This window comes from Medicago sativa, chromosome 1 (assembly GCF_051527215.1).
Source record: "Medicago sativa cultivar Bolivia chromosome 1, Bolivia_mono, whole genome shotgun sequence".
NCBI lineage: Eukaryota > Viridiplantae > Streptophyta > Magnoliopsida > Fabales > Fabaceae > Medicago > Medicago sativa.
In genome coordinates, this window is record NC_140749.1 from 4,293,667 (window position 1) to 4,312,908 (window position 19,242).

General features: G+C 32.6%; 2 protein-coding genes, 1 long non-coding RNA gene and 1 pseudogene across 4 annotated transcripts; 1 reads left to right on the top strand and 3 right to left on the bottom strand.

Moving 5' to 3' along the window:
- The first annotated feature begins 416 nt into the window (after positions 1–416).
- On the top strand, positions 417–6,001 carry LOC146951874 (S-adenosyl-L-methionine-dependent methyltransferases superfamily protein). Its single transcript, XM_085756046.1, has 8 exons — positions 417–1,535; positions 2,255–2,404; positions 2,707–2,977; positions 3,093–3,185; positions 4,170–4,344; positions 4,436–4,678; positions 4,943–5,137; positions 5,490–6,001. Exons 1-8 carry the CDS (start codon positions 744–746, stop codon positions 5,686–5,688), a joined length of 2,118 nt encoding a protein of 705 aa, XP_085612172.1. The 5' UTR covers positions 417–743; the 3' UTR covers positions 5,689–6,001.
- A 127-nt stretch (positions 6,002–6,128) lies between these two features.
- LOC146951875 (AAA-ATPase ASD, mitochondrial-like) lies at positions 6,129–8,360 on the bottom strand. Its single transcript, XM_085756061.1, has one exon. It carries the CDS (start codon positions 8,005–8,007, stop codon positions 6,604–6,606), a length of 1,404 nt encoding a protein of 467 aa, XP_085612187.1. The 5' UTR covers positions 8,008–8,360; the 3' UTR covers positions 6,129–6,603.
- Positions 8,361–9,316: 956 nt separating this feature from the next.
- On the bottom strand, positions 9,317–11,229 carry LOC146951876 (AAA-ATPase At3g28510 pseudogene; annotated as a pseudogene). Its single transcript, XR_015032576.1, has one exon. The product of XR_015032576.1 is annotated as an AAA-ATPase At3g28510 pseudogene (transcript).
- A 4,165-nt stretch (positions 11,230–15,394) lies between these two features.
- LOC146951877 (uncharacterized) lies at positions 15,395–17,765 on the bottom strand. Its single transcript, XR_015006896.1, has 3 exons — positions 16,094–17,765; positions 15,878–16,003; positions 15,395–15,765 (listed from the first exon to the last, which is right to left on the bottom strand). It is a non-coding gene; the product is annotated as an uncharacterized LOC146951877 (long non-coding RNA).
- Between the last annotated feature and the right edge of the window lie 1,477 nt (positions 17,766–19,242).

Here is a 19,242-nt window from a genome sequence, read left to right on the forward strand (position 1 = left end):
TAGATGGGGTGTCTTTGTTATTTTGATAGAACTCGGGGGAGGTGAGTGTAATTTTCCCTTTTTAATATTATAATTTGGATAATAAAAAATCAATCTAATTTAAACAACATTAAATTGGATAAAATCAAATAGTTTTTTGAAAATTCAAATTCAACAAAAGTGCAAATATTTTAATCTTTAAATTATTAAATTTTTGCTTCATGACTTAATTAAACTGCACCGCAAACACCTCTCTTTGAAACCAAATTTTTTTCACATAATCACAATTTTTTTTTTTTATAAATAAAAATGGTTCCATAAAAACCAAACTAGGAGATGATTGATTAATACCCTTGTCATAAAAAAATTCAAGATAAATAAATATCTAGTTATATTTTTCTTTGACATATAAATATCCTAGTTCTAGATTATTAACTAGAGCTGTAAGAAGCTGACTTCATATTACTGTCTGTCTCTACTCTCTACATCCATCCTTAAACACATCAAACCTCAAACAACACGATCTGTTTCACGACACTCCAACCAACTTCTCTTCTTCATTCCCTCTTTCCTTTCCCAATTCATTTCTTCATCCATCCACTTTCGAATTCCATCACTTTCTTATTGTTCAGATCACCTTCAGATTCAGATTCATATGCTTATTCAAAAATCATTGCCATTTCTGCTTCACAAAGCTAAACTCAAAACAATGACTCAGTAATCTTTTTTTTTCTTTGAAAACTCGGTGACGCATTGAGTTAGCTATGGCTATTATACCTCGTCAAGCTAAAAGACCAACTGGGTTATGGGTGAAGATGACAGCTGTAACAATTTTGGGTCTCTGTTTTATTTTTGTTTGGACTGTGTTTTCTTCTTCATCTTCTTCTGTTAGTTTTCAAAGGGAAAGTTTTGAAGATATTTCAGAACCTGTTTCTTCTTCTTCTTCTTCTTCCAATGTTAAAAAACCAACACCAAAATCAGAAAAACGTGTGGAAGTGGAGAAAGATCATAAATTTCATAAGAGTGATGAGAAAAAGATTGATGATGGGTCATCTTCAAATTCTTCTTCTACGCGCCCTCATAAGAAAGAAGTGGCGCGTGGAAAGAAACGTGTGCATAAGAAGGAGGATAATAATAAAGAGAATGTGAATCAAGGGTCATTGGAGAAAGAGGAAGAAGGTGAAAAAGAGTTGGAAGATAAAGAAGAAGGATTGGATCATGAGAGTGAAGTTGATTTGGATTCTGATGTTGTTGGTGGTGATGATTCAGCTGAATCCGTCGATGAAGATTCTGAGATATTGGAAGAGTTAAAGAAAACAAAGAAGGGAAAAGTGAAAGGACCTTTGTTTGAATCAAATGTTAACTATAGATGGAAAATGTGCAATACTAGAAGCAAGCATAACTATATTCCTTGCATTGATATCGAAGTAGGTGGTGGAAAGGTGCAGTACCGGCACACGGAGAGGAGTTGTCCAAGGATGCCCTTCATGTGTATGGTTTCTCTTCCTCTTGATGGTTATGAGTCTCCGGTGCCGTGGCCTGAGAGCAAATTGAAGGTATATGAAAAGTATGTTATATTTAAGGTCTAGTTTGGATTAGCTTTTAGATTGTTGGAGGTTATGTGTTAATGATTTTTCACTTGTGAAATAATCCATATAAGCTTATAGTATGGAGAATTTAGGGCACATTTGAATTAGATTATTTGAGCTTATTTATTAGCATGAGAACTTGTGAGACTGTTTGCGAGAGCTAATGGAAACAACTTATGACATGCTCATAAGCTGTTTTAACTTATTCCCATAAACTCTCAAATAAGCTTATGAAAATAGTTTAACTTTATCTTATCTTTTGTTATAGAAATATCTTATACATAAGCCATTATCATATAATTGCTTACGTTATAAGCACTTAATTAAGTTGTTTAGCCTACTAGGGTCTGGTTTGGATTAGCTTCTAGATTATGATACTTATGAGTTTATGATTCTTCATTTTTGATATAATCCCTATAAGCTTCTACTAGGATTTATTGAGAAGTTAGAGATAGCATATGCATTGATATAGAGAAGCTATTTTCTTTTTGAAACTATTGTTTAAAAAACATGTAGATATTGCAAGAGGCTTTTAATATTAATTTTTCAGTAAATTTTCATTTATTAGTCGGATAAGGCTCGGCTGTTGTTGATGTTCATTTAGAAGTTTATCTAGTCTAGCCTTAAGTGTTGGATTGGTTTGGTGCTTCTTTGTTATCTCACAGTAACATTTGGCGTCAGTGCAGATATTTTATAAGAATGTTGCACACCCGAAACTAGCTGCATATATTAAAAAACATCGTTGGTTGGTGGATTCTGGAGAATATCTTACTTTCCCTCAAAACCAGTCAGAATTTTTGGGAGGGATTCAGCACTATCTTGAGTCGATTGAAGAGGTGAGATTTCTATTAGAATGATGCTTGTTTGTTGGTTCCTCTTAAACATAATCATTGTATTGCAAATGATAGAACATTAGTTAATAATGGATAATTTCAGTTTCCAAAACATAGTCTCATTTCTTTGGATATGACGAGATGAAAATGTATCTCTGTGGCACTGTGATTTCTAGGTTTGACTTGTTTATGATTTGCTTCGTAACAACTGTTTATGATTTTCAACTCAACAGATTTTTTTTTTTTGTTAATATTCACTGCCACCATCTTTGCAAACATCTTGAAACTTGTCCTGAAAATTATAGATGGTACCAGACATTGAGTGGGGTAAAAATATTCGTGTTGTCCTGGACATTGGATGTACAGATTCAAGCTTCGCAGCTGCTCTCTTCGATAAGGGTGTTTTAACATTGTCACTTGGCTTGAAAGATGACCTAGTGGACTTAGCTCAAGTGGCACTCGAGCGCGGCTTCCCAACATTGGTTAGCCCTTTTGCTAGAAGGAGACTTCCTTTTCCAAGTCAAGTTTTTGATGCTATAAATTGTGCACGTTGCAGCATACCTTGGCATTCCAATGGTTTGTATTCCAGTCTATAATTTTGGTATTTTTAAGATGAAATTTTCTTCTACAGATTCTATTTATTTGATTATTACAACAATAGCTTGAACCATCCTTTCATTTTTTTTTTCAGGGGGTAAACTTCTACTGGAGATGAATCGGATTCTAAGACCTGGTGGATACTTCATCATGTCAACTAAACATGATAGCATTGAAGAAGAAGAAGGTTTGTCTCAATTTTGAATAAAAAAGTGCACTCATTGATGAAATAAAGGAACTATGTTTCTTGTGATTCATTCTCGGTTTTTCCCCTCTGATTTTAAGCATGGTTATCATGGTACTGCTAGCTTGACACAAATTCTGTTTGCTTATCATATGTTTTAGCAAAAACACGATATTTAACCAGGTGTATGTAAAGGGTGGTACTAATGTTCGTTGAAAAATTGACTATGCAGTTTGTGTGATAAAACAAGAGTATTAACTGGGTCAAACAACCAAGTGTGAAGTCAAACAGTCACGAAAGAAAACAGTTAATTAAATACATAAGGACAAGAGAAACGCGTGGAAAAGAGACCTGTAATTGAAAACTGAATTACTTCACTTTAATGTTCTTGAATTGTTCATGACTGACATACATATTTATAAGCTCCTTACATAATTCTATCATTGACTTAATTGAGTTAACCTTTTAAATAATCACAAATCAAATAATGGTCATCTCCTAGAATACAAAATGCAATACATAAATCATGAACCTAGAATCAAACAAATGAACCTTGAAATAATAAATTCGTTATTCTTAAAATTTGAGTTGAGCCTAACTCAACCCTACAAAACCGACTTGTATGATGAGGATGTCTCTCACTTATAAATCAATTTCGGTCCATATTTCATCTAATGTGAGACTCTTGTCACCTCCGACGCCCCATGAATGGTTACGCATGACTTGAGGGGCTTGATAATGGGTGGCCTAATGTACCAGCTTAGGTTTTTATGTGGGCTAATCCTGCTTACAAAATCGGCTTGTAGGGTGAGAGATGCCTCCCGCTTATAAACTCATTTTCAGACCTTATCTCGCCTAAGACTGAACATCTGAAGCGTGACCTGAGTAACCTTGAAACGGATGACTAACAACTTTTGTAGTGTGAGTTTATAAGTGGAAATGCATACAACTCACACAAAGAAAAGTAACATTTCTTCTCTGTTTCAGCCATGACCGCACTGACAGCCTCTATTTGTTGGAATGTTCTGGCACATAAAAGTGATGATGTTGGTGAAGTTGGAGTTAGAATATATCAAAAGCCTGAAGGAAATGACATATACGAATTGAGAAGGAAGAAGATCCCACCAATTTGCAAAGAAAATGAAAATCCCGACGCAGTCTGGTATGCTGCTGAAACATTAGTTGAGGACTTGTTTCTAATCAGCTTAAGGTTGTTTATTAATAATAGGTTATTTTTCATCATTTTTAAATAGGCATGTTCCAATCAAGACTTGTTTGCACACCATTCCAATTGGAATTGAACAGCATGGGGCAGAGTGGCCTGAGGAATGGCCGAAGAGGCTCGAAACTTTTCCTGACTGGATGAACAATAAGGAGAAATTGATCGCGGACACCAACCATTGGAACGCCATAGTTAACAAGTCATATCTCAATGGAATGGGCATTAACTGGACAAATATCAGGAATGTAATGGACATGAAATCCATCTATGGAGGGTATGCCAGCAAAACCACTTGATTTTAAGTTCGTTGCATCAATAAGTGAGCTGCATTTTCCTTTGATACCATTCCGGACTTAAATATAAGGAAAAACCATACATGTATCTGGTCCAAATGTGAACCAAATACATGTACTTTTTTGCTTATATTTAGTACATCATTACATATTTAATACACATGTAATTTTATTCCATTGAATGATTTCCAACATCTTGTTAGAAACATGAATAAAATTTAATTAATTCTCCTATGAAAATACAGATTAGCTGCAGCTCTATCTAAACATAACGTTTGGGTGATGAATGTAGTACCTGTCCATGCACCGGATACGCTTCCCATAATTTTTGAACGGGGATTTTTTGGCGTCTATCACGATTGGTGCGAGTCTTTTGGTACTTATCCAAGAACTTATGACCTTCTGCATGCTGATCATTTGTTCTCACGCCTCAAAAGCAGGTATTCGGGAAATTTTACCAGTATTGTTGTACTTATCTTTCTCTTGATGTTCTTCCATAACCATTATACTAGCGTTTGCGTATAAGTTATTTCTATAGTTAAAATGGGAATATGATTGAACTGTTTTCGTATTTGTTGCAAGTTATTTCCATAAGTTACAATAGGAAGTTTGTTGAACTAAGCTGAAAAAACTTATGCACAGGTCATAATCTTGTAGACTATTTTTATAATGTATCTCGATCACTTACGCAGAGGTTTATGTCATAACATAAATCTTAATATGTAAATTAACTCTTGCAAATGCACTTAGTTGAGACCTGTGACCAAATTGCTTTTAACAATAAATTTGCAGGTGCAAGCAACCTGTGTCGATTGTTGTTGAGATGGACCGTATCTTACGGCCAGGAGGGTTGACGATCATACGTGATAAAGTTGAAGTCCTAAATGCATTGGAGGAAATATTGAGAAGTATGCAATGGGAAATCAGAATGACTTTCTACCAGGAAAAAGAGGGTATCTTATGTGCACAGAAAACTCTATGGAGGCCTTGAACCCTCTAATATATACCATTTTTTTGGTGTATCATCACATCAAATCCAGAGTCCCACCATGACTTGATTCAAATTCCATGATATTCTTTCCCTCGACTTACACGTGAATCAATTGTTTATTTTAATCAACTTAATGTGTAAAAGGAAAATGAAGTTTGTAAAAATTCTTTATTTTTTTTTTTTTTGTTGTTGTAAAAAATATTTTATTATTTTATTTTTGCTGTAAAAATTACTTTATTAATTTTGTTGTTGTAAAAAATTACTTGGTTGCTATTATTGTTTGAAGAAATAGAACATTGGAATTTACAAGAGAGATAACAATTCAATGTGGGAATTAAAAAAAAAATCACATTAGCCAATGAAAATGTTGTCCTAGAATTCCTAGATGTTTCATGTTGAAATATTGCTTACCTTTTCTTAATGCTTTCCAAGTCCAACAATTTTTAAAGTTCTCTTTACTTCAACTTTTCACTAATTCGTGCACTAAGTGCATGCTTGCGTACAATAGAATATATAAAGTAAGTTTCTCATACGATAAGCTCTAGTATACTTTTATCAATTTACCATCTTTTCTTACACTATTACACCCCTTTACTCTATATCTTGATAGACAAAGGAATTGGATTTTTGGAAGTTGGGAAAGTCGTGCATTCATGCGCAGTTACACAATTTCATCCATCCGATCATGATCAGATGACTTGTATTTCTGACTTTGTAAATCAATCCAAAATACAAAGTCGGGATTTAAGATCGGACGGTTCAAATCTATAGTTGTGATATTGTGTAAGTGCAGACCATCCATTTCCATATACTACTATACTCAGCATCAAGTTGATGTCTAGTTTCTAACTTTCTGGCTGTTTTGGCTGATGAATCATACATTGATGCCAATGAAAATCATGCTTGAAAGATGCTTCATAGTTTCTTTGCATCTTCCACTGATTTCACCCTAGCTTCTTCTTTTGCCAATTCAAGTGCTTGAATCAAACTTTTCAAATAAATTTCTGCATCACCAGAAGCAGTCTTTGGCATCAAATGCTCAGCAACATCAGCTGGAGTGATTTCAACTTCCTTCAACAATTCACATATTGTTCCAAACAAATTATGTGATTCAATATTAAGATAATTCTTAGCCAACATCTTGAATGCCTCAAATCCACAATATGATAACTCTATATGCTTATCCATTCTACCTTTTCTAACCAATGCAGGATCCAATTTCTCCACATAATTTGTTGTGAAAACTATTAGTCTTTCACCTCCACATGCAGACCATAATCCATCAATGAAATTCAATAGTCCAGAAAGTGTAACATTACTAGTTTTTCCATCTCTTTCCTCCATAATTCCACCTTTTTTCTCCCTTGAATCCTTCTCTTCCTCCTCTTCCTTTCTCTCCTTTTTCTTCCTCCTTTGACCAGTCAAATCAAGTGAGCAATCAATATCTTCAATCACAATTATAGACTTACTTGATGTCTCAATCAAAAGCTTCCTCAACTCAGTGTTATCCTTAACAGCAGTCAATTCAAGATCATAAAGATCATAGCCTAACAAATTTGCCATGGCAGCAATCATTGTTGACTTTCCAGTCCCTGGAGGACCATAAAGTAAATAACCTCTTTTCCAAGCCCTTCCAATTCTTGCATAGAACTCACCAGCTTTACTAAATGTAATAAGATCATCAATGATCATTTTCTTCTTCTCCAAATCCATTGCTAATGTTTCAAATGTTGAAGGATGTTCAAACACAACATGGCTCCAATAAGATCCACTATTAGTATAAAGTTTCCTTTGTCTATTTCTCACCTTAATTGCTTTACCTTCTTTTAGTACATAATTAAGATATGTACCTAAAATCACATCTCTATTGTGTTTATGGAAAGTGAGTTTGTAGTACCTTTTTTCATCTATGTTGTGATGAAGTGAAAATGAATTTTGTTTGGATATATTTTTGCCACTAGCCCACCAAAGTTTAACTCCATTGAATTCATCACCTACTTCTTCATGATCATCCATGCTAAGAACAAGTGCTTGATTATTCTTAGCTATGTCACCTTTGAGTCTCTTTGCTTGTGTTGATGCTTTGGTGCTAAGGTAATTCTCTATGGAAGAATAGGCTTCACTTCTCATGAGTCTTTCACCAGTGAACTCATGAAATGTGATTTGGATGTAAGGGTAGATAAAAGTAACCAATTTTTGTGAGTATTTCTCAATTTGGTTCCTAAGTTGATAGGGAAAAAATTGTTGAAAAATAGCCCAAACAAACATCAAGGAAGCAATTATGGATCCTATTTGAGCAAACATGTCACCTTGTTTCATTTTTTTTTCCTTCAGATTTCACTTCTACCTTTTTTTAAGCTCTTTCTATTGCACAAACATAATGTGAATTTAGAAATGGTTTTCCAGCTTTGTCTTATAAAAAGGTGAAGGACATGAGATCATGTCCAATTTGTCCACGTGTGTATCTTAGAAAAGAGAAATGATATTTTGACAACCACTTTTTGACAACTTTTGGACAACTTTCTCTCTCATACTCACATGATGTTGTTATCCTCTCTCTTCCTTTTTCTCTCCCCATTGTTTTTGACCAATAAGAAGTGAGAAAAACAAGGTTGTCAACAAAGTTGTCATCAAATGGATGTCAAAATACCATTACTCCTTAGAAAACTTGTTTATTTATCCTTTGTGAATAATGTTATGTGGCTATTATACAAAAAAAGTTGATTGGCATCTTTGTCTATATCTTCACATGTCGGCCAAAAAAGTTGAAGTCAATTTCTCTTTGATTGATGTGTACTAATGTAATGTAATTGCAACCGACTCATGACTTTTTTTGGTGTTAGACCTTAAAGAAAACTGATAAAAGTAATTGCAACCGACTCATGACTTTTTTTGGTGTTAGACCTTAAAGAAAACTGATAAATAAATGCATAAAAAAAAATTGATCATGTAGTTTGGCCGATTGTGTCTACGTCTCCGACAATAGAGTAGTTGCCATAAATTACGGAAGGGCCTTTGCCCGCCACACCCCGACCTTCTTGATAGAAACCAAGAATACGCTCGCTCCACTCCTCTCTACGTTCGAGTGTCTATCGACTTATCAGTGAATGTGAGTCTTACTCTACACTTAGTCACACATAAGAAAATGCAGCAAATGAGTTAAGGTTATTTGGGGGTAGGTATTATGGATCATGACTTGTTTGTATTACATCATTTCCTTTTTGTTTGGTCCTAGGAAAGGTTGAAAAGGCATCAGATAAGATGAAATCAGACCTGGCTTTTATTATTAAAAAAAAATGGTGCTTCATTATGTGTCATTTCATTTATTTATTTATTTCTTCATGTCAAGGCCAATATGAAAATGAGATTTTAATGTCCAAAAGAACCTAAAGTATTACTGTTTATTTAAAATAGTACCTGAGGAGGATAGATGTGTAACCATATTCCTCAAAGAAATATTTATAATAATATTTTAATACTTAGGATAGAAGCTCACATAACAAAGTTCTTTAAACTAAAAACTATTTATTTAATGACTTGCAGAATAGTATGGCAATATGGTATCAGAAGAACAAAACAAAATAGTTTACCAGTTATCAACAAACATATAAAAGCACACACATAAAACTTGCACTGCAAACTAAAAATATTTATAATTCAACATTGTTAACCATCTTTTAAATAGTTGTTGAGTTTGTAATTCAGCATAACCACCAACAATGTTTCAACCTTAGCATATTAATCTAACTTATAATAGTGTAAATTAAGACTCTAATGTAAGCATAGAAATAGAGATTCATACTAATGTTTTAATAAGACTCTAATATAAAATAACCAGCAATATTGCCTAGGAATTTTCATTGGCATTCTCTTCCTTAGGCTTCTTGTCTTCTGCATCTTCTGCCTCCTTCTCTGATGAATCCTCTTCACCTGTCCCTTCTTCTTTCTCAGCCTTCATCTCTGCTTCTTTCTTAGCTTTCATCTCAGCCTCTTCCTTAGAGGTTCTAAGTGCTTGGATCAACCTCTCTAATGATGCCTCAACATCTTCATCAGCTACCTTAGGCATCAAGTTTTCAGCAACATCAGCTGGAGTCATGTTAGTCTCTTCCAACAAGGACCGAACCATCTCGAACAAAGGATGAGATTCAATACTCAGATAATTCATTGCCAGCATTTTGAATCCATCAAAACCACAATAAGACAACTCAATATGCATGTCCATTCGTCCACGACGAATCAAAGCTTGATCAAGTTTCTCCACATAGTTAGTAGTGAATATAATCAATCTCTCACCAGTACTAGCAGACCAAATCCCATCAATGAAATTCAATAACCCAGAAAGTGTTACCTGACTTGCTTTGTTCTTTGCTTTATCTGCTGCTTGTAATCCCTGCAGAGAAGCAGCAGCAACTTGATTCACCTCCTCATTTTTGTCCTCTTTTTCTCTGTCATTCTCCGAATCTGTCTTCCTCTGACCGGTAAGATCAAGCGAACAATCAATATCTTCAATAACCACAACAGATTTACTCGTGATTCCAATCAAAAGTTTCCTTAACTCAGCATTATTTTTCACATTGGTTAACTCAATGTCATAAATATCATACTTCAAAAAATTAGCAATAGCAGCAACTAGTGATGATTTTCCTGTTCCAGGAGGACCATAAAGCAAATAGCCTCTCTTCCAAGGCTTACCAATTTTCGCATAATACTCTTTAGCCTTACTGAATGTAACAAGATCATCAACAATCTCTTTCTTCTTTTTAGGATTCATTGCAATTGTCTCAAAAGAAGATGGATGTTCAAATATCACATGACTCCACTTACCTCCCCTTTCATATTCACCATTACCTGTGCAATTTGTGTAAAGCTTTCTCTGCCTCTTACTCAAACCAATCTCCTTACCTTGTTCCAAAACATGGTTAAGGTAAGATTTCTCAACAAAATCGCGATGACTGCGATGAAATGTGAGAAGGTAGAATCTTTTGTCTGAAGCTGGATAGAATGAAACAGAATTTGTGTTAGGGACAATCTTGATTAGACTCCAAACAAACTTAACCCCTTCAAACTCATCATAAAACTTTTGTCTTTCATCCATCTTTAGAACTAAAGACTTTCTCGCATATTCACCTTGAAGTTTCTTTGCTTGGTTGGTTGATTTAGATGTTAAGTAGTTTTCAATGTATAAGAAAGCTTCATTGGTTCTCATGTAATCACCAATGTTCTCAAAGAATCTAACCTCAACAAAAGGGTAACAAAAGTTGGCTAATTTCTCTGAGAATTTCTCAATGAGTGCATGAACTTGATGAGGACAATAACTTTGAATCATAGCCCATATAAACATTAAGCTTGCAAGCTTTGAACCTATTAGACCCCAAAGTTCAAACATGTTTGGTTTTTTTTCTTCTTCTTTTTCTCTTCTACTTTGAACTACTGTGTTTCTTTGTTTAAACTCTATTGGTCTTGTATATACATATAGGCTAGGAACATTTGTTTCTCATGTGTTTGTTACGTATAAGGACAAAATATGATCATGAGATGCTGATAGTTGATCTTGAATGAGACTTGCATGTCTTTTTCATAGTACACTGTTTCAGAAACAGCTTGGACTTTTGACCACATGCAAAAGACCACATAACCACAGTTGCTTGCTTGTCACACTACTTGTATTGTCATGTAATGTGGTGACCATGAGTTTAGTTAAGTTTGTAGAATTCATTTAAAATGAATTAGAACAAATAAATGACTATTTCATAAATTATACTATTATAGTACCCAAATTATTGAGGGTATAATTCTTATGTGAGAAAATTAGCAAATAAAGGTGTACAATTCATATTGCCACATTGAAAAAACTTTTGTTTATTCTTATGCAATTAAATGCAAATTACATTCAATTTTTTCTTTCTTCCATTTTCTTCATAAGCAATAATCAATGAAAATTGTTTTTACATTTTTCTATAAAACTTATTTCAAAGAAAACGAAAAAAAGTTATACTTCTAATTCTTATTTTATAGTTTTCTTAATAAATATGATTTGATTTTTTTTACTTATACTTTGGGAGGAATGGAGTATTATTTAATTATTCTTATTTCCTTTTCACGGGTGTATTCAAAAGATGTGTTCAAATTTTTCTTCACAATAAGATATATATGGAAATTAATTTTGACCGGATATATGATGAGTTGTTAGGTAATCTGTGGATAACACTTAAGTGATATTGTGGTTGGTGATATTGGTGATATTGGTCAACCACAATGTCACAAGTGGCTTTCTTCGCTCTCTTTCACAATGTTTTTTTTTTGTTTGTACACTTGTGACATTGTGATTTGTCAATGTAACTAACCACAATGTCACCCAAGTGCTACCCGTAATACCGTAATATGTAGAGTGAGAATTGATTTGCTACCTACCCATAGAAAAAACAATGCCTAAATGAATGGGACCGACCACTATGAAGTTTAACAAGAAAATGGAAGGAAACGAAGAAGCATGAACAAGGTAGTTTCATCAAGTCAACTTAAAAATTCGAGTCAATGATAAGATATGTATTACCTCCGTCCCTAATTATAAGACCTTTTTGAGAATTTTTTTGTCCCTTTTTATAAGACCATTTTGCTATTTCCAACTACATTAATTATTTCTTTACATACATGCCCCTATTTATTATACATTTTTTTTCTTCAATCAACAGTAAATAACATATTCAAAACATAAACCAACTCTCCCTCTTAAAGGATAAAATTGTAAAAATAATAGTAATTACAAACATATTTAATATAAATATCCACTATCTTAATTTCCGTTATTTTTTCAAAAATGCCCTATAATTAGGGACGGAGGTAGTAGTTTCGAGGAAGCATACGAAAGTTTAATAAATTTAATTCTTTCAAAGTCACAAGTCATCACACCATTTTCTAAGAAAAACACGCACAATGTAACCAAAAAAAAGTTGTACAATTCATGTTGCCACATTGAAAAAAAAGAGAGATGACTATTGAATTTGAAAGTGGGAATGGTTTGACAATATTGGAACCATGAAAGTTATTGAAACTGACAAGATAACAACTGCAACTTTCTATAAAAATAAAAGATAAAACAGTTACAACCTGCCAATTACAACCCAAGAGTTAATAAGTACTTGGGCAAGCACATGGAAATTTAATATTAGCCACTTTCAAATCAGTTTTATGAACATAGCATGCATGGAGAGATGTCTAATTTCTCTAATATACAGCCATGAATGCGTGGTCCAATGACCACGTGTCATTTTGCTATGATGTATCCATTTTAACGTAACAAGCAAGTATGTATGAGGCCCCAAAGTAGAGGTGTCAATAGAGCCCCAAATTTCAAAGCCCACTTAAAAAAGCCCCCACCAAGCCCACTAAATTAAAGCCCCCTAATTGAAAAGAATTATTTGGGGCCAAGCCCACTATAAAATCTATTTATTTGTGGGCCTAATAAAGCCCCATATTATAATTTTTTTTCTTAACAGTTTATTTATGCAAATAGCTTATTCGAAATAGTTTATTTATGCAAAACAACTTATTAGAATGACTTTTTAAAAACCACTTATTCAAAACAACTTATTTATGCAAAACAACTTATTCCGATCTCATTTTAAAAAACAACTTATTCAAAACAGCTTATTTATGCAAAACAGCTTATTCGAAACAACTTATTTATACAAAACAGCTTATTTGTGCAAAATAGCTTATTCAAAACAGCTTATTTATTTAAAACAGCTTATTTCGATTTCATTTTAAAAAACAACTTATTCAAAACAACTTATTTATGCAAAACAACTTATTCGAAACAACTTATTTATACAAAATAGCTTATTTGTGCAAAACAACTTATTCAAAACAACTTTATTTATACAAAACTGCTTATTCCGATTTCATTTTAAAAAACAACTTATTCAAAACAACTTATTTATGCAAAACAACTTATTCAAAACAGCTTATTTATGCAAAAACAGCTTATTCCAAACAACTTATTTATACAAAATAGCTTATTTGTGCAAAACAACTTATTCAAAACAACTTATTTATACAAAACAGCTTATTTGTGCAAAACAGCTTATTTATACAAAACAGCTTATTTTGATTTCATTTTAAAAAACAACTTATTCAAAACAGCTTATTTATACAAAACAGCTTATTTTGATTTCATTTTAAAAAACAACTTATTCAAAACAGCTTATTTATGCAAAACAGCTTATTCGAAACAACTTATTTATACAAAACAACTTATTTGTGCAAAACAGCTTATTCAAAACAACTTATTTATACAAAACAGCTTATTCCGATTTCATTTTAAAAAACAACTTATTCAAAACAACTTATTTATGCAAAACAACATATTTATGCAAAACAACTTATTCAAAACAGCTTATTTATGCAAAACAGCTTATTCGAAACAACTTATTTATACAAAATAGCTTATTTGTGCAAAACAGCTTATTCAAAACAACTTATTTATACAAAACAGCTTATTTGTGCAAAACAGTTTATTCAAAACAGTTTATTTATACAAAACAGCTTATTATGATTTCATTTCAAAAAACAACTTATTCAAAACAATTTATTTATGCAAAACAAAATATTTATGCAAAACAACTTATTCAAAACAGCTTATTTATACAAAACAACTTATTCCAATTTCATTTTAAAAAACAACTTATTCAAAACAGCTTATTTATGCAAAACAACATATTTATGCAAAACAGCTTATTCGAAACAACTTATTTATACAAAATAGCTTATTTGTGCAAAACAGCTTATTCAAAACAACTTATTTATACAAAACAGCTTATTTGTGCAAAACAGCTTATTTATACAAAACAACTTATTTCGATTTCATTTTAAAAAACAACTTATTCAAAACAGCTTATTTATGCAAAACAGCTTATTCGAAACAACTTATTTATACAAAACAGCTTATTTGTGCAAAACAGCTTATTCAAAACAACTTATTTATACAAAACAGCTTATTCGGATTTCATTTTAAAAAACAACTTATTTATGCAAAACAACATATTTATGCAAAACAACTTATTCAAAACAGCTTATTTATGCAAAACAGCTTATTCGAAACAACTTATTTATACAAAATAGCTTATTTGTGCAAAACAGCTTATTCAAAACAACTTATTTATACAAAACAGCTTATTTGTGCAAAACAGTTTATTCAAAACAGCTTATTTATACAAAACAGCTTATTCTGATTTCATTTCAAAAAACAACTTATTCAAAACAACTAGTACTTTTACCCGTGCTACCGCCCGGGTCATGTATAGTAAAAAATGTAAGTTGAAGAAATATAAAATACCTTGTATTTTAATTATTATTTTTTTGTGTGATAATATTGTACATGTTAAGTGAGAAAATCGAACAATTAAATTATTGAGTTTGACAATATTTGGTTGACTCGCCACAATATTGGTTACACAACTTTTAGAGAAAGCACTGTAACGTAACATAATAACCCAAAACGGCAGTTAATATTTCTTTACATAAACCCATTTGAGTTGGCCCAGTGGTATTGGCTTGGGATCTGGGAGTGTGCTCCTCGAGGTCTCAGGTTTGATTATCACCGGTGTCAATTTAGGTGAGCTAGTTTAGCTTCTTAAATAAATAAAAAAATTCTTAACATAATGCATTAAGAATGTCATTATATAGACTTCAAATATATGTATAAAATGATGGGTCTTGAAATAACTTTGACATGAAACCATGGTCACTTAGCACCCAATAAATAATCAGGTGATCATATGCACTTGGTAATATTAAGATGAAGAATTTAGTAATACTGAAGCATAGCTTCATGCATTAATAATTTCATCAAATAGGCTTGCAATACATATAATAAGGTCATACGTATATATAAAAACAACTTAAGGAGATCCATGACAGACATGAAATCCTTAACAGATGAAACATATACTTTCAACATGTGAAGCCTAACCACATTGGAATTTCAAAATCATGAAACAGACGTCAAATATATATACTTTGGGAACCGTCTTGTAATTGCGATGGCATGAAATTCCCTTCATGAAGTTTTCAATTCACCTGCAATACAACAAAAAATTAAAGTGTGATAAGAGGTCACGGACTCACAGTGTATACAACAACATACCCAAATAACCATAAACATCCTTTAAAATCCAATCTGCCTATTTACCTCTAACATAACAATAAGTAATATGACAGTAAATATATCCCCTTTAATTCAGCATCATTTGTCTGACATAATTGGTTTGAAATACGCACATACGACCAATAACTTCTGATTCATACTAACCTTGCCCTGGACAAACATATCAACAAATTAATTTATCATCTGCAGCCATGGAGAAACAAAATGTCAAATTCTATTTAATATCAGTTCAGTATTTACCTATTTCTGTGCCAAAGTAGCATGGCAGGCCAACAACCGGAATCATTACAAATTGCAGAAGACCACATTTGATGTAGTAGTCATACAATTGCCATCTTCATATGTCCATAGAATCTTCAAATCCAACTATATATGTATTTTAACTACATATATTAACATGAAAATATTTGTGAGGTATAGAACACTAATCATAAATTTATTTTAGAAACAAAAATAATAGAGTGCAAAAATGTAGTGTATCTTCACAGAAGTGGAGGAAAGTTACATACCCGCATAAGCAACAATAGGCCAACATAACAATTACCAAAATCATATAAAACCAAATCCAATATAATTCAACCCCAAAAACCAAACTCTGCCAACACTTACAAACTCTGCCAACACTTATAAACAACACCAGACGGTCTACTAAAAAACCAGTGCAAAACAAAACAACAGCAGAACTACAAAACAACATCAGCAAAGACTGAAGAAGTGAACCTGAACTGATAACTCTGCCAAACACAATTGCAGCCACACAAACAACCAAAGAACCAACTCAAGCTGAAAAATTTACAACAGTCATGCAGTGCACAACACAAAGTTGCAGGAAACAACATGGAAGGTAGCCAAAACCCAAAAAATGCAAGGAGACCTACAACTGAAACAGAAAAGCGCTAAATGCATCAGCACTCGAAAACAAAATGAAAATATATAATACTACAAATGAAAGCCAGTGTGGGTTTCTTCATGCTCAATAAAATAGTGAATCTTAGTCTTGCAATAATACTACAATGATATAAATTTACAATCATATACATCATGAAAATTTTTAATGAACATTTTTATGTCTCTCTTGAACATTTTCCTGTAATTTCTTTTCTTTATCTTGATCTATTGGACTTTCAAGCCTTTCCAAAGTTCAAAAAAATAATTGGTGCATGTATGATACTGTCTTTAGATTGGAGCCTTGTCAAAAAAATTACAAATGCTTTGCTATCTGAATTTTTTTATTATAAATATCACATAAAGATAAATGATGAGTTAGTAACATGTGTTTTAGGACCCATGATGCTGGAAACTTTATACTACAACTTTAGAATGAATACATGTAGAAGTAACATGTAGTAGTAAAGAATGAAAACTCCAAAAACATAAATCAGAAAAGGTCAATATCTATCTTCAATGGTAGTCTCTCAAGAAGACACCTTTGCCCTCACATATTCAACAATGTTTTTCTTTTGAAATTGCAATCCTCACAACTCATAATCCTTAAATTTAAAAAAAATAAGGGATCATAAGGACCAAACTGAATATAAAATGAGACTATATTATGACCAAACTGAAACTAAAAGTAAGATAAAGAACCTAACTAAAACTACATTATCTTAGCACTGGTTTGCTATGGCATGCCCTTGCATAAATAATAACTTAGATAAATATATTCAAACAAAACAAATATTATGCATTTCCAGATTTAGAGACTCAATTCTTGGCGCACTACTAAAAAAATTTGTGGAACTCTCAAACCTGTTTTGAATGACTTTCCACCCATTCAATTTAAACTTTGAAAAAGAAACCATTGGTAAGTTAGAAGAAGAAAAATAAAGATCAAATGAAGTCAAGATACATATTTTGCAGTCAAGCATTAGCTCCTATTTTAGTCAAAACATATAAAAGATTACTTCAGATGAAATCAACAACATATAAACCACAGAAACTCAAAACCGTACATTAGCAGCCTAAGTTTAGCATCCTGTAGAATGATTTTGAAAAATATTAAATGAGCAAAGTTTAAAAAAGGAATTGGACAAAAAAAAATACAAATATAACAAATTAAAGCAATAGGAAAAAATTTAAATAGGGTCCAAATTGAGTTCCTCGGTACATGTTCAACATCAAAGGAGGACTATGCTTAAATTTTGGTGGAGGAAGCATTAGTGTTAATGGCTTGTCCTTATTTTTCTCTACTGACATGTACACTGCCTGTTAAAACAGAACAGCAGCACCACAACATGTTGATTTGTCATAAAAGGGAAAAGAAAAATTATCAGCACGAACCTAAATAATGGATTTTGAAAATCCAACATATTTTCTCTTATTGCATTTATTACAGGAAAGGGAAAAGAAAAAATTGGAACAGACAATGTTCAGAAATGCTATAGAAGAAGAGCATTTCTCCAACTGAGGTGAGTTTTCTAAGTTTCACCTCTTTATCTTAATTCTACACCATCCTTTAACTCATTATATCTATCTAATAAAGCTCATCCTCTCGTCTGATGCATATTTCACCAAATCAAAGAATACCCCTCTCATCTCTAATCAATAAAATCTAAAACAGCTTATAAAGTTATAATCACTCACAAAATAAAGTGCATCATATATAGAAAATGTTTTCAAAGGAATTCAACTTAATATTGCAAAACCTAGACAATCAATTGCTGAAACAGCCATAACCATAACAATACATAATATTTAAATTATGTAAACTAATAATTCAACTCCATAAACCTCATATATCATACACATGTTTATTTTTTATAATCAAACAGAATAATAACTATAATCACGTAAATGCAAGAAAAATTAACAATGAAAAAAAAATGTCGTCACAATAATTAAAAAAAATCAGTACCTTGTGGAAGCATGCTCCAGCAAGTGGAGTTGGAAGTAATATAAGAAGTGAGTCTAGCATCAGCAATGGCAGTATGAAGAGGCATCAATGATTCAACACTTCCAACAACCGATAAAATCATTCAAAAACAGACACGTTATTAAGACAACAAAAATTCATTTCCATAATTGAAGCTGGAAAATATGTTGTTCTACCTTGAAACGGTTAGGAGCTTGAGAAGAAAACAGAAGCGGAATGGAAGGTTTTTGAGCGAAGGTTCTAGAACGATTCGCGAAGGAAGTTGAAGTCGCTCTCGCCGCTGATTTACAGAACGAAGAAGCCATTGTTGATGAAGGTTACTGATTCAAACAGTGAACACCTCTAGTGCTAGCTTGAACCCTAAACTATTATTGGGCTTGCACAATTCATCACGATTCTTTTGCTTCTGGTTTTTCAGTGTTGTTGTCGAACAGAATTCTCGAAACAGCGGCGTAGTTTCAGAAACGGGTTTGAGCAGAACTTAGGCAGCGGAGAAGTGGTGGTGCGGCGAGAAGGA

Bases quoted from the DNA above. Each gene is read 5' to 3' on its own strand.
- LOC146951874 (XM_085756046.1), top strand. From the start codon at position 744: ATGGCTATTATACCTCGTCAAGCTAAAAGACCAACTGGGTTATGGGTG. The intron at 1,536-2,254 runs GTATATGAAAAG...GCGTCAGTGCAG, and splicing joins GGCCTGAGAGCAAATTGAAG to ATATTTTATAAGAATGTTGC. The intron at 5,138-5,489 runs GTATTCGGGAAA...ATAAATTTGCAG, and splicing joins TTCTCACGCCTCAAAAGCAG to GTGCAAGCAACCTGTGTCGA.
- LOC146951875 (XM_085756061.1), bottom strand. From the start codon at position 8,007: ATGAAACAAGGTGACATGTTTGCTCAAATAGGATCCATAATTGCTTCC.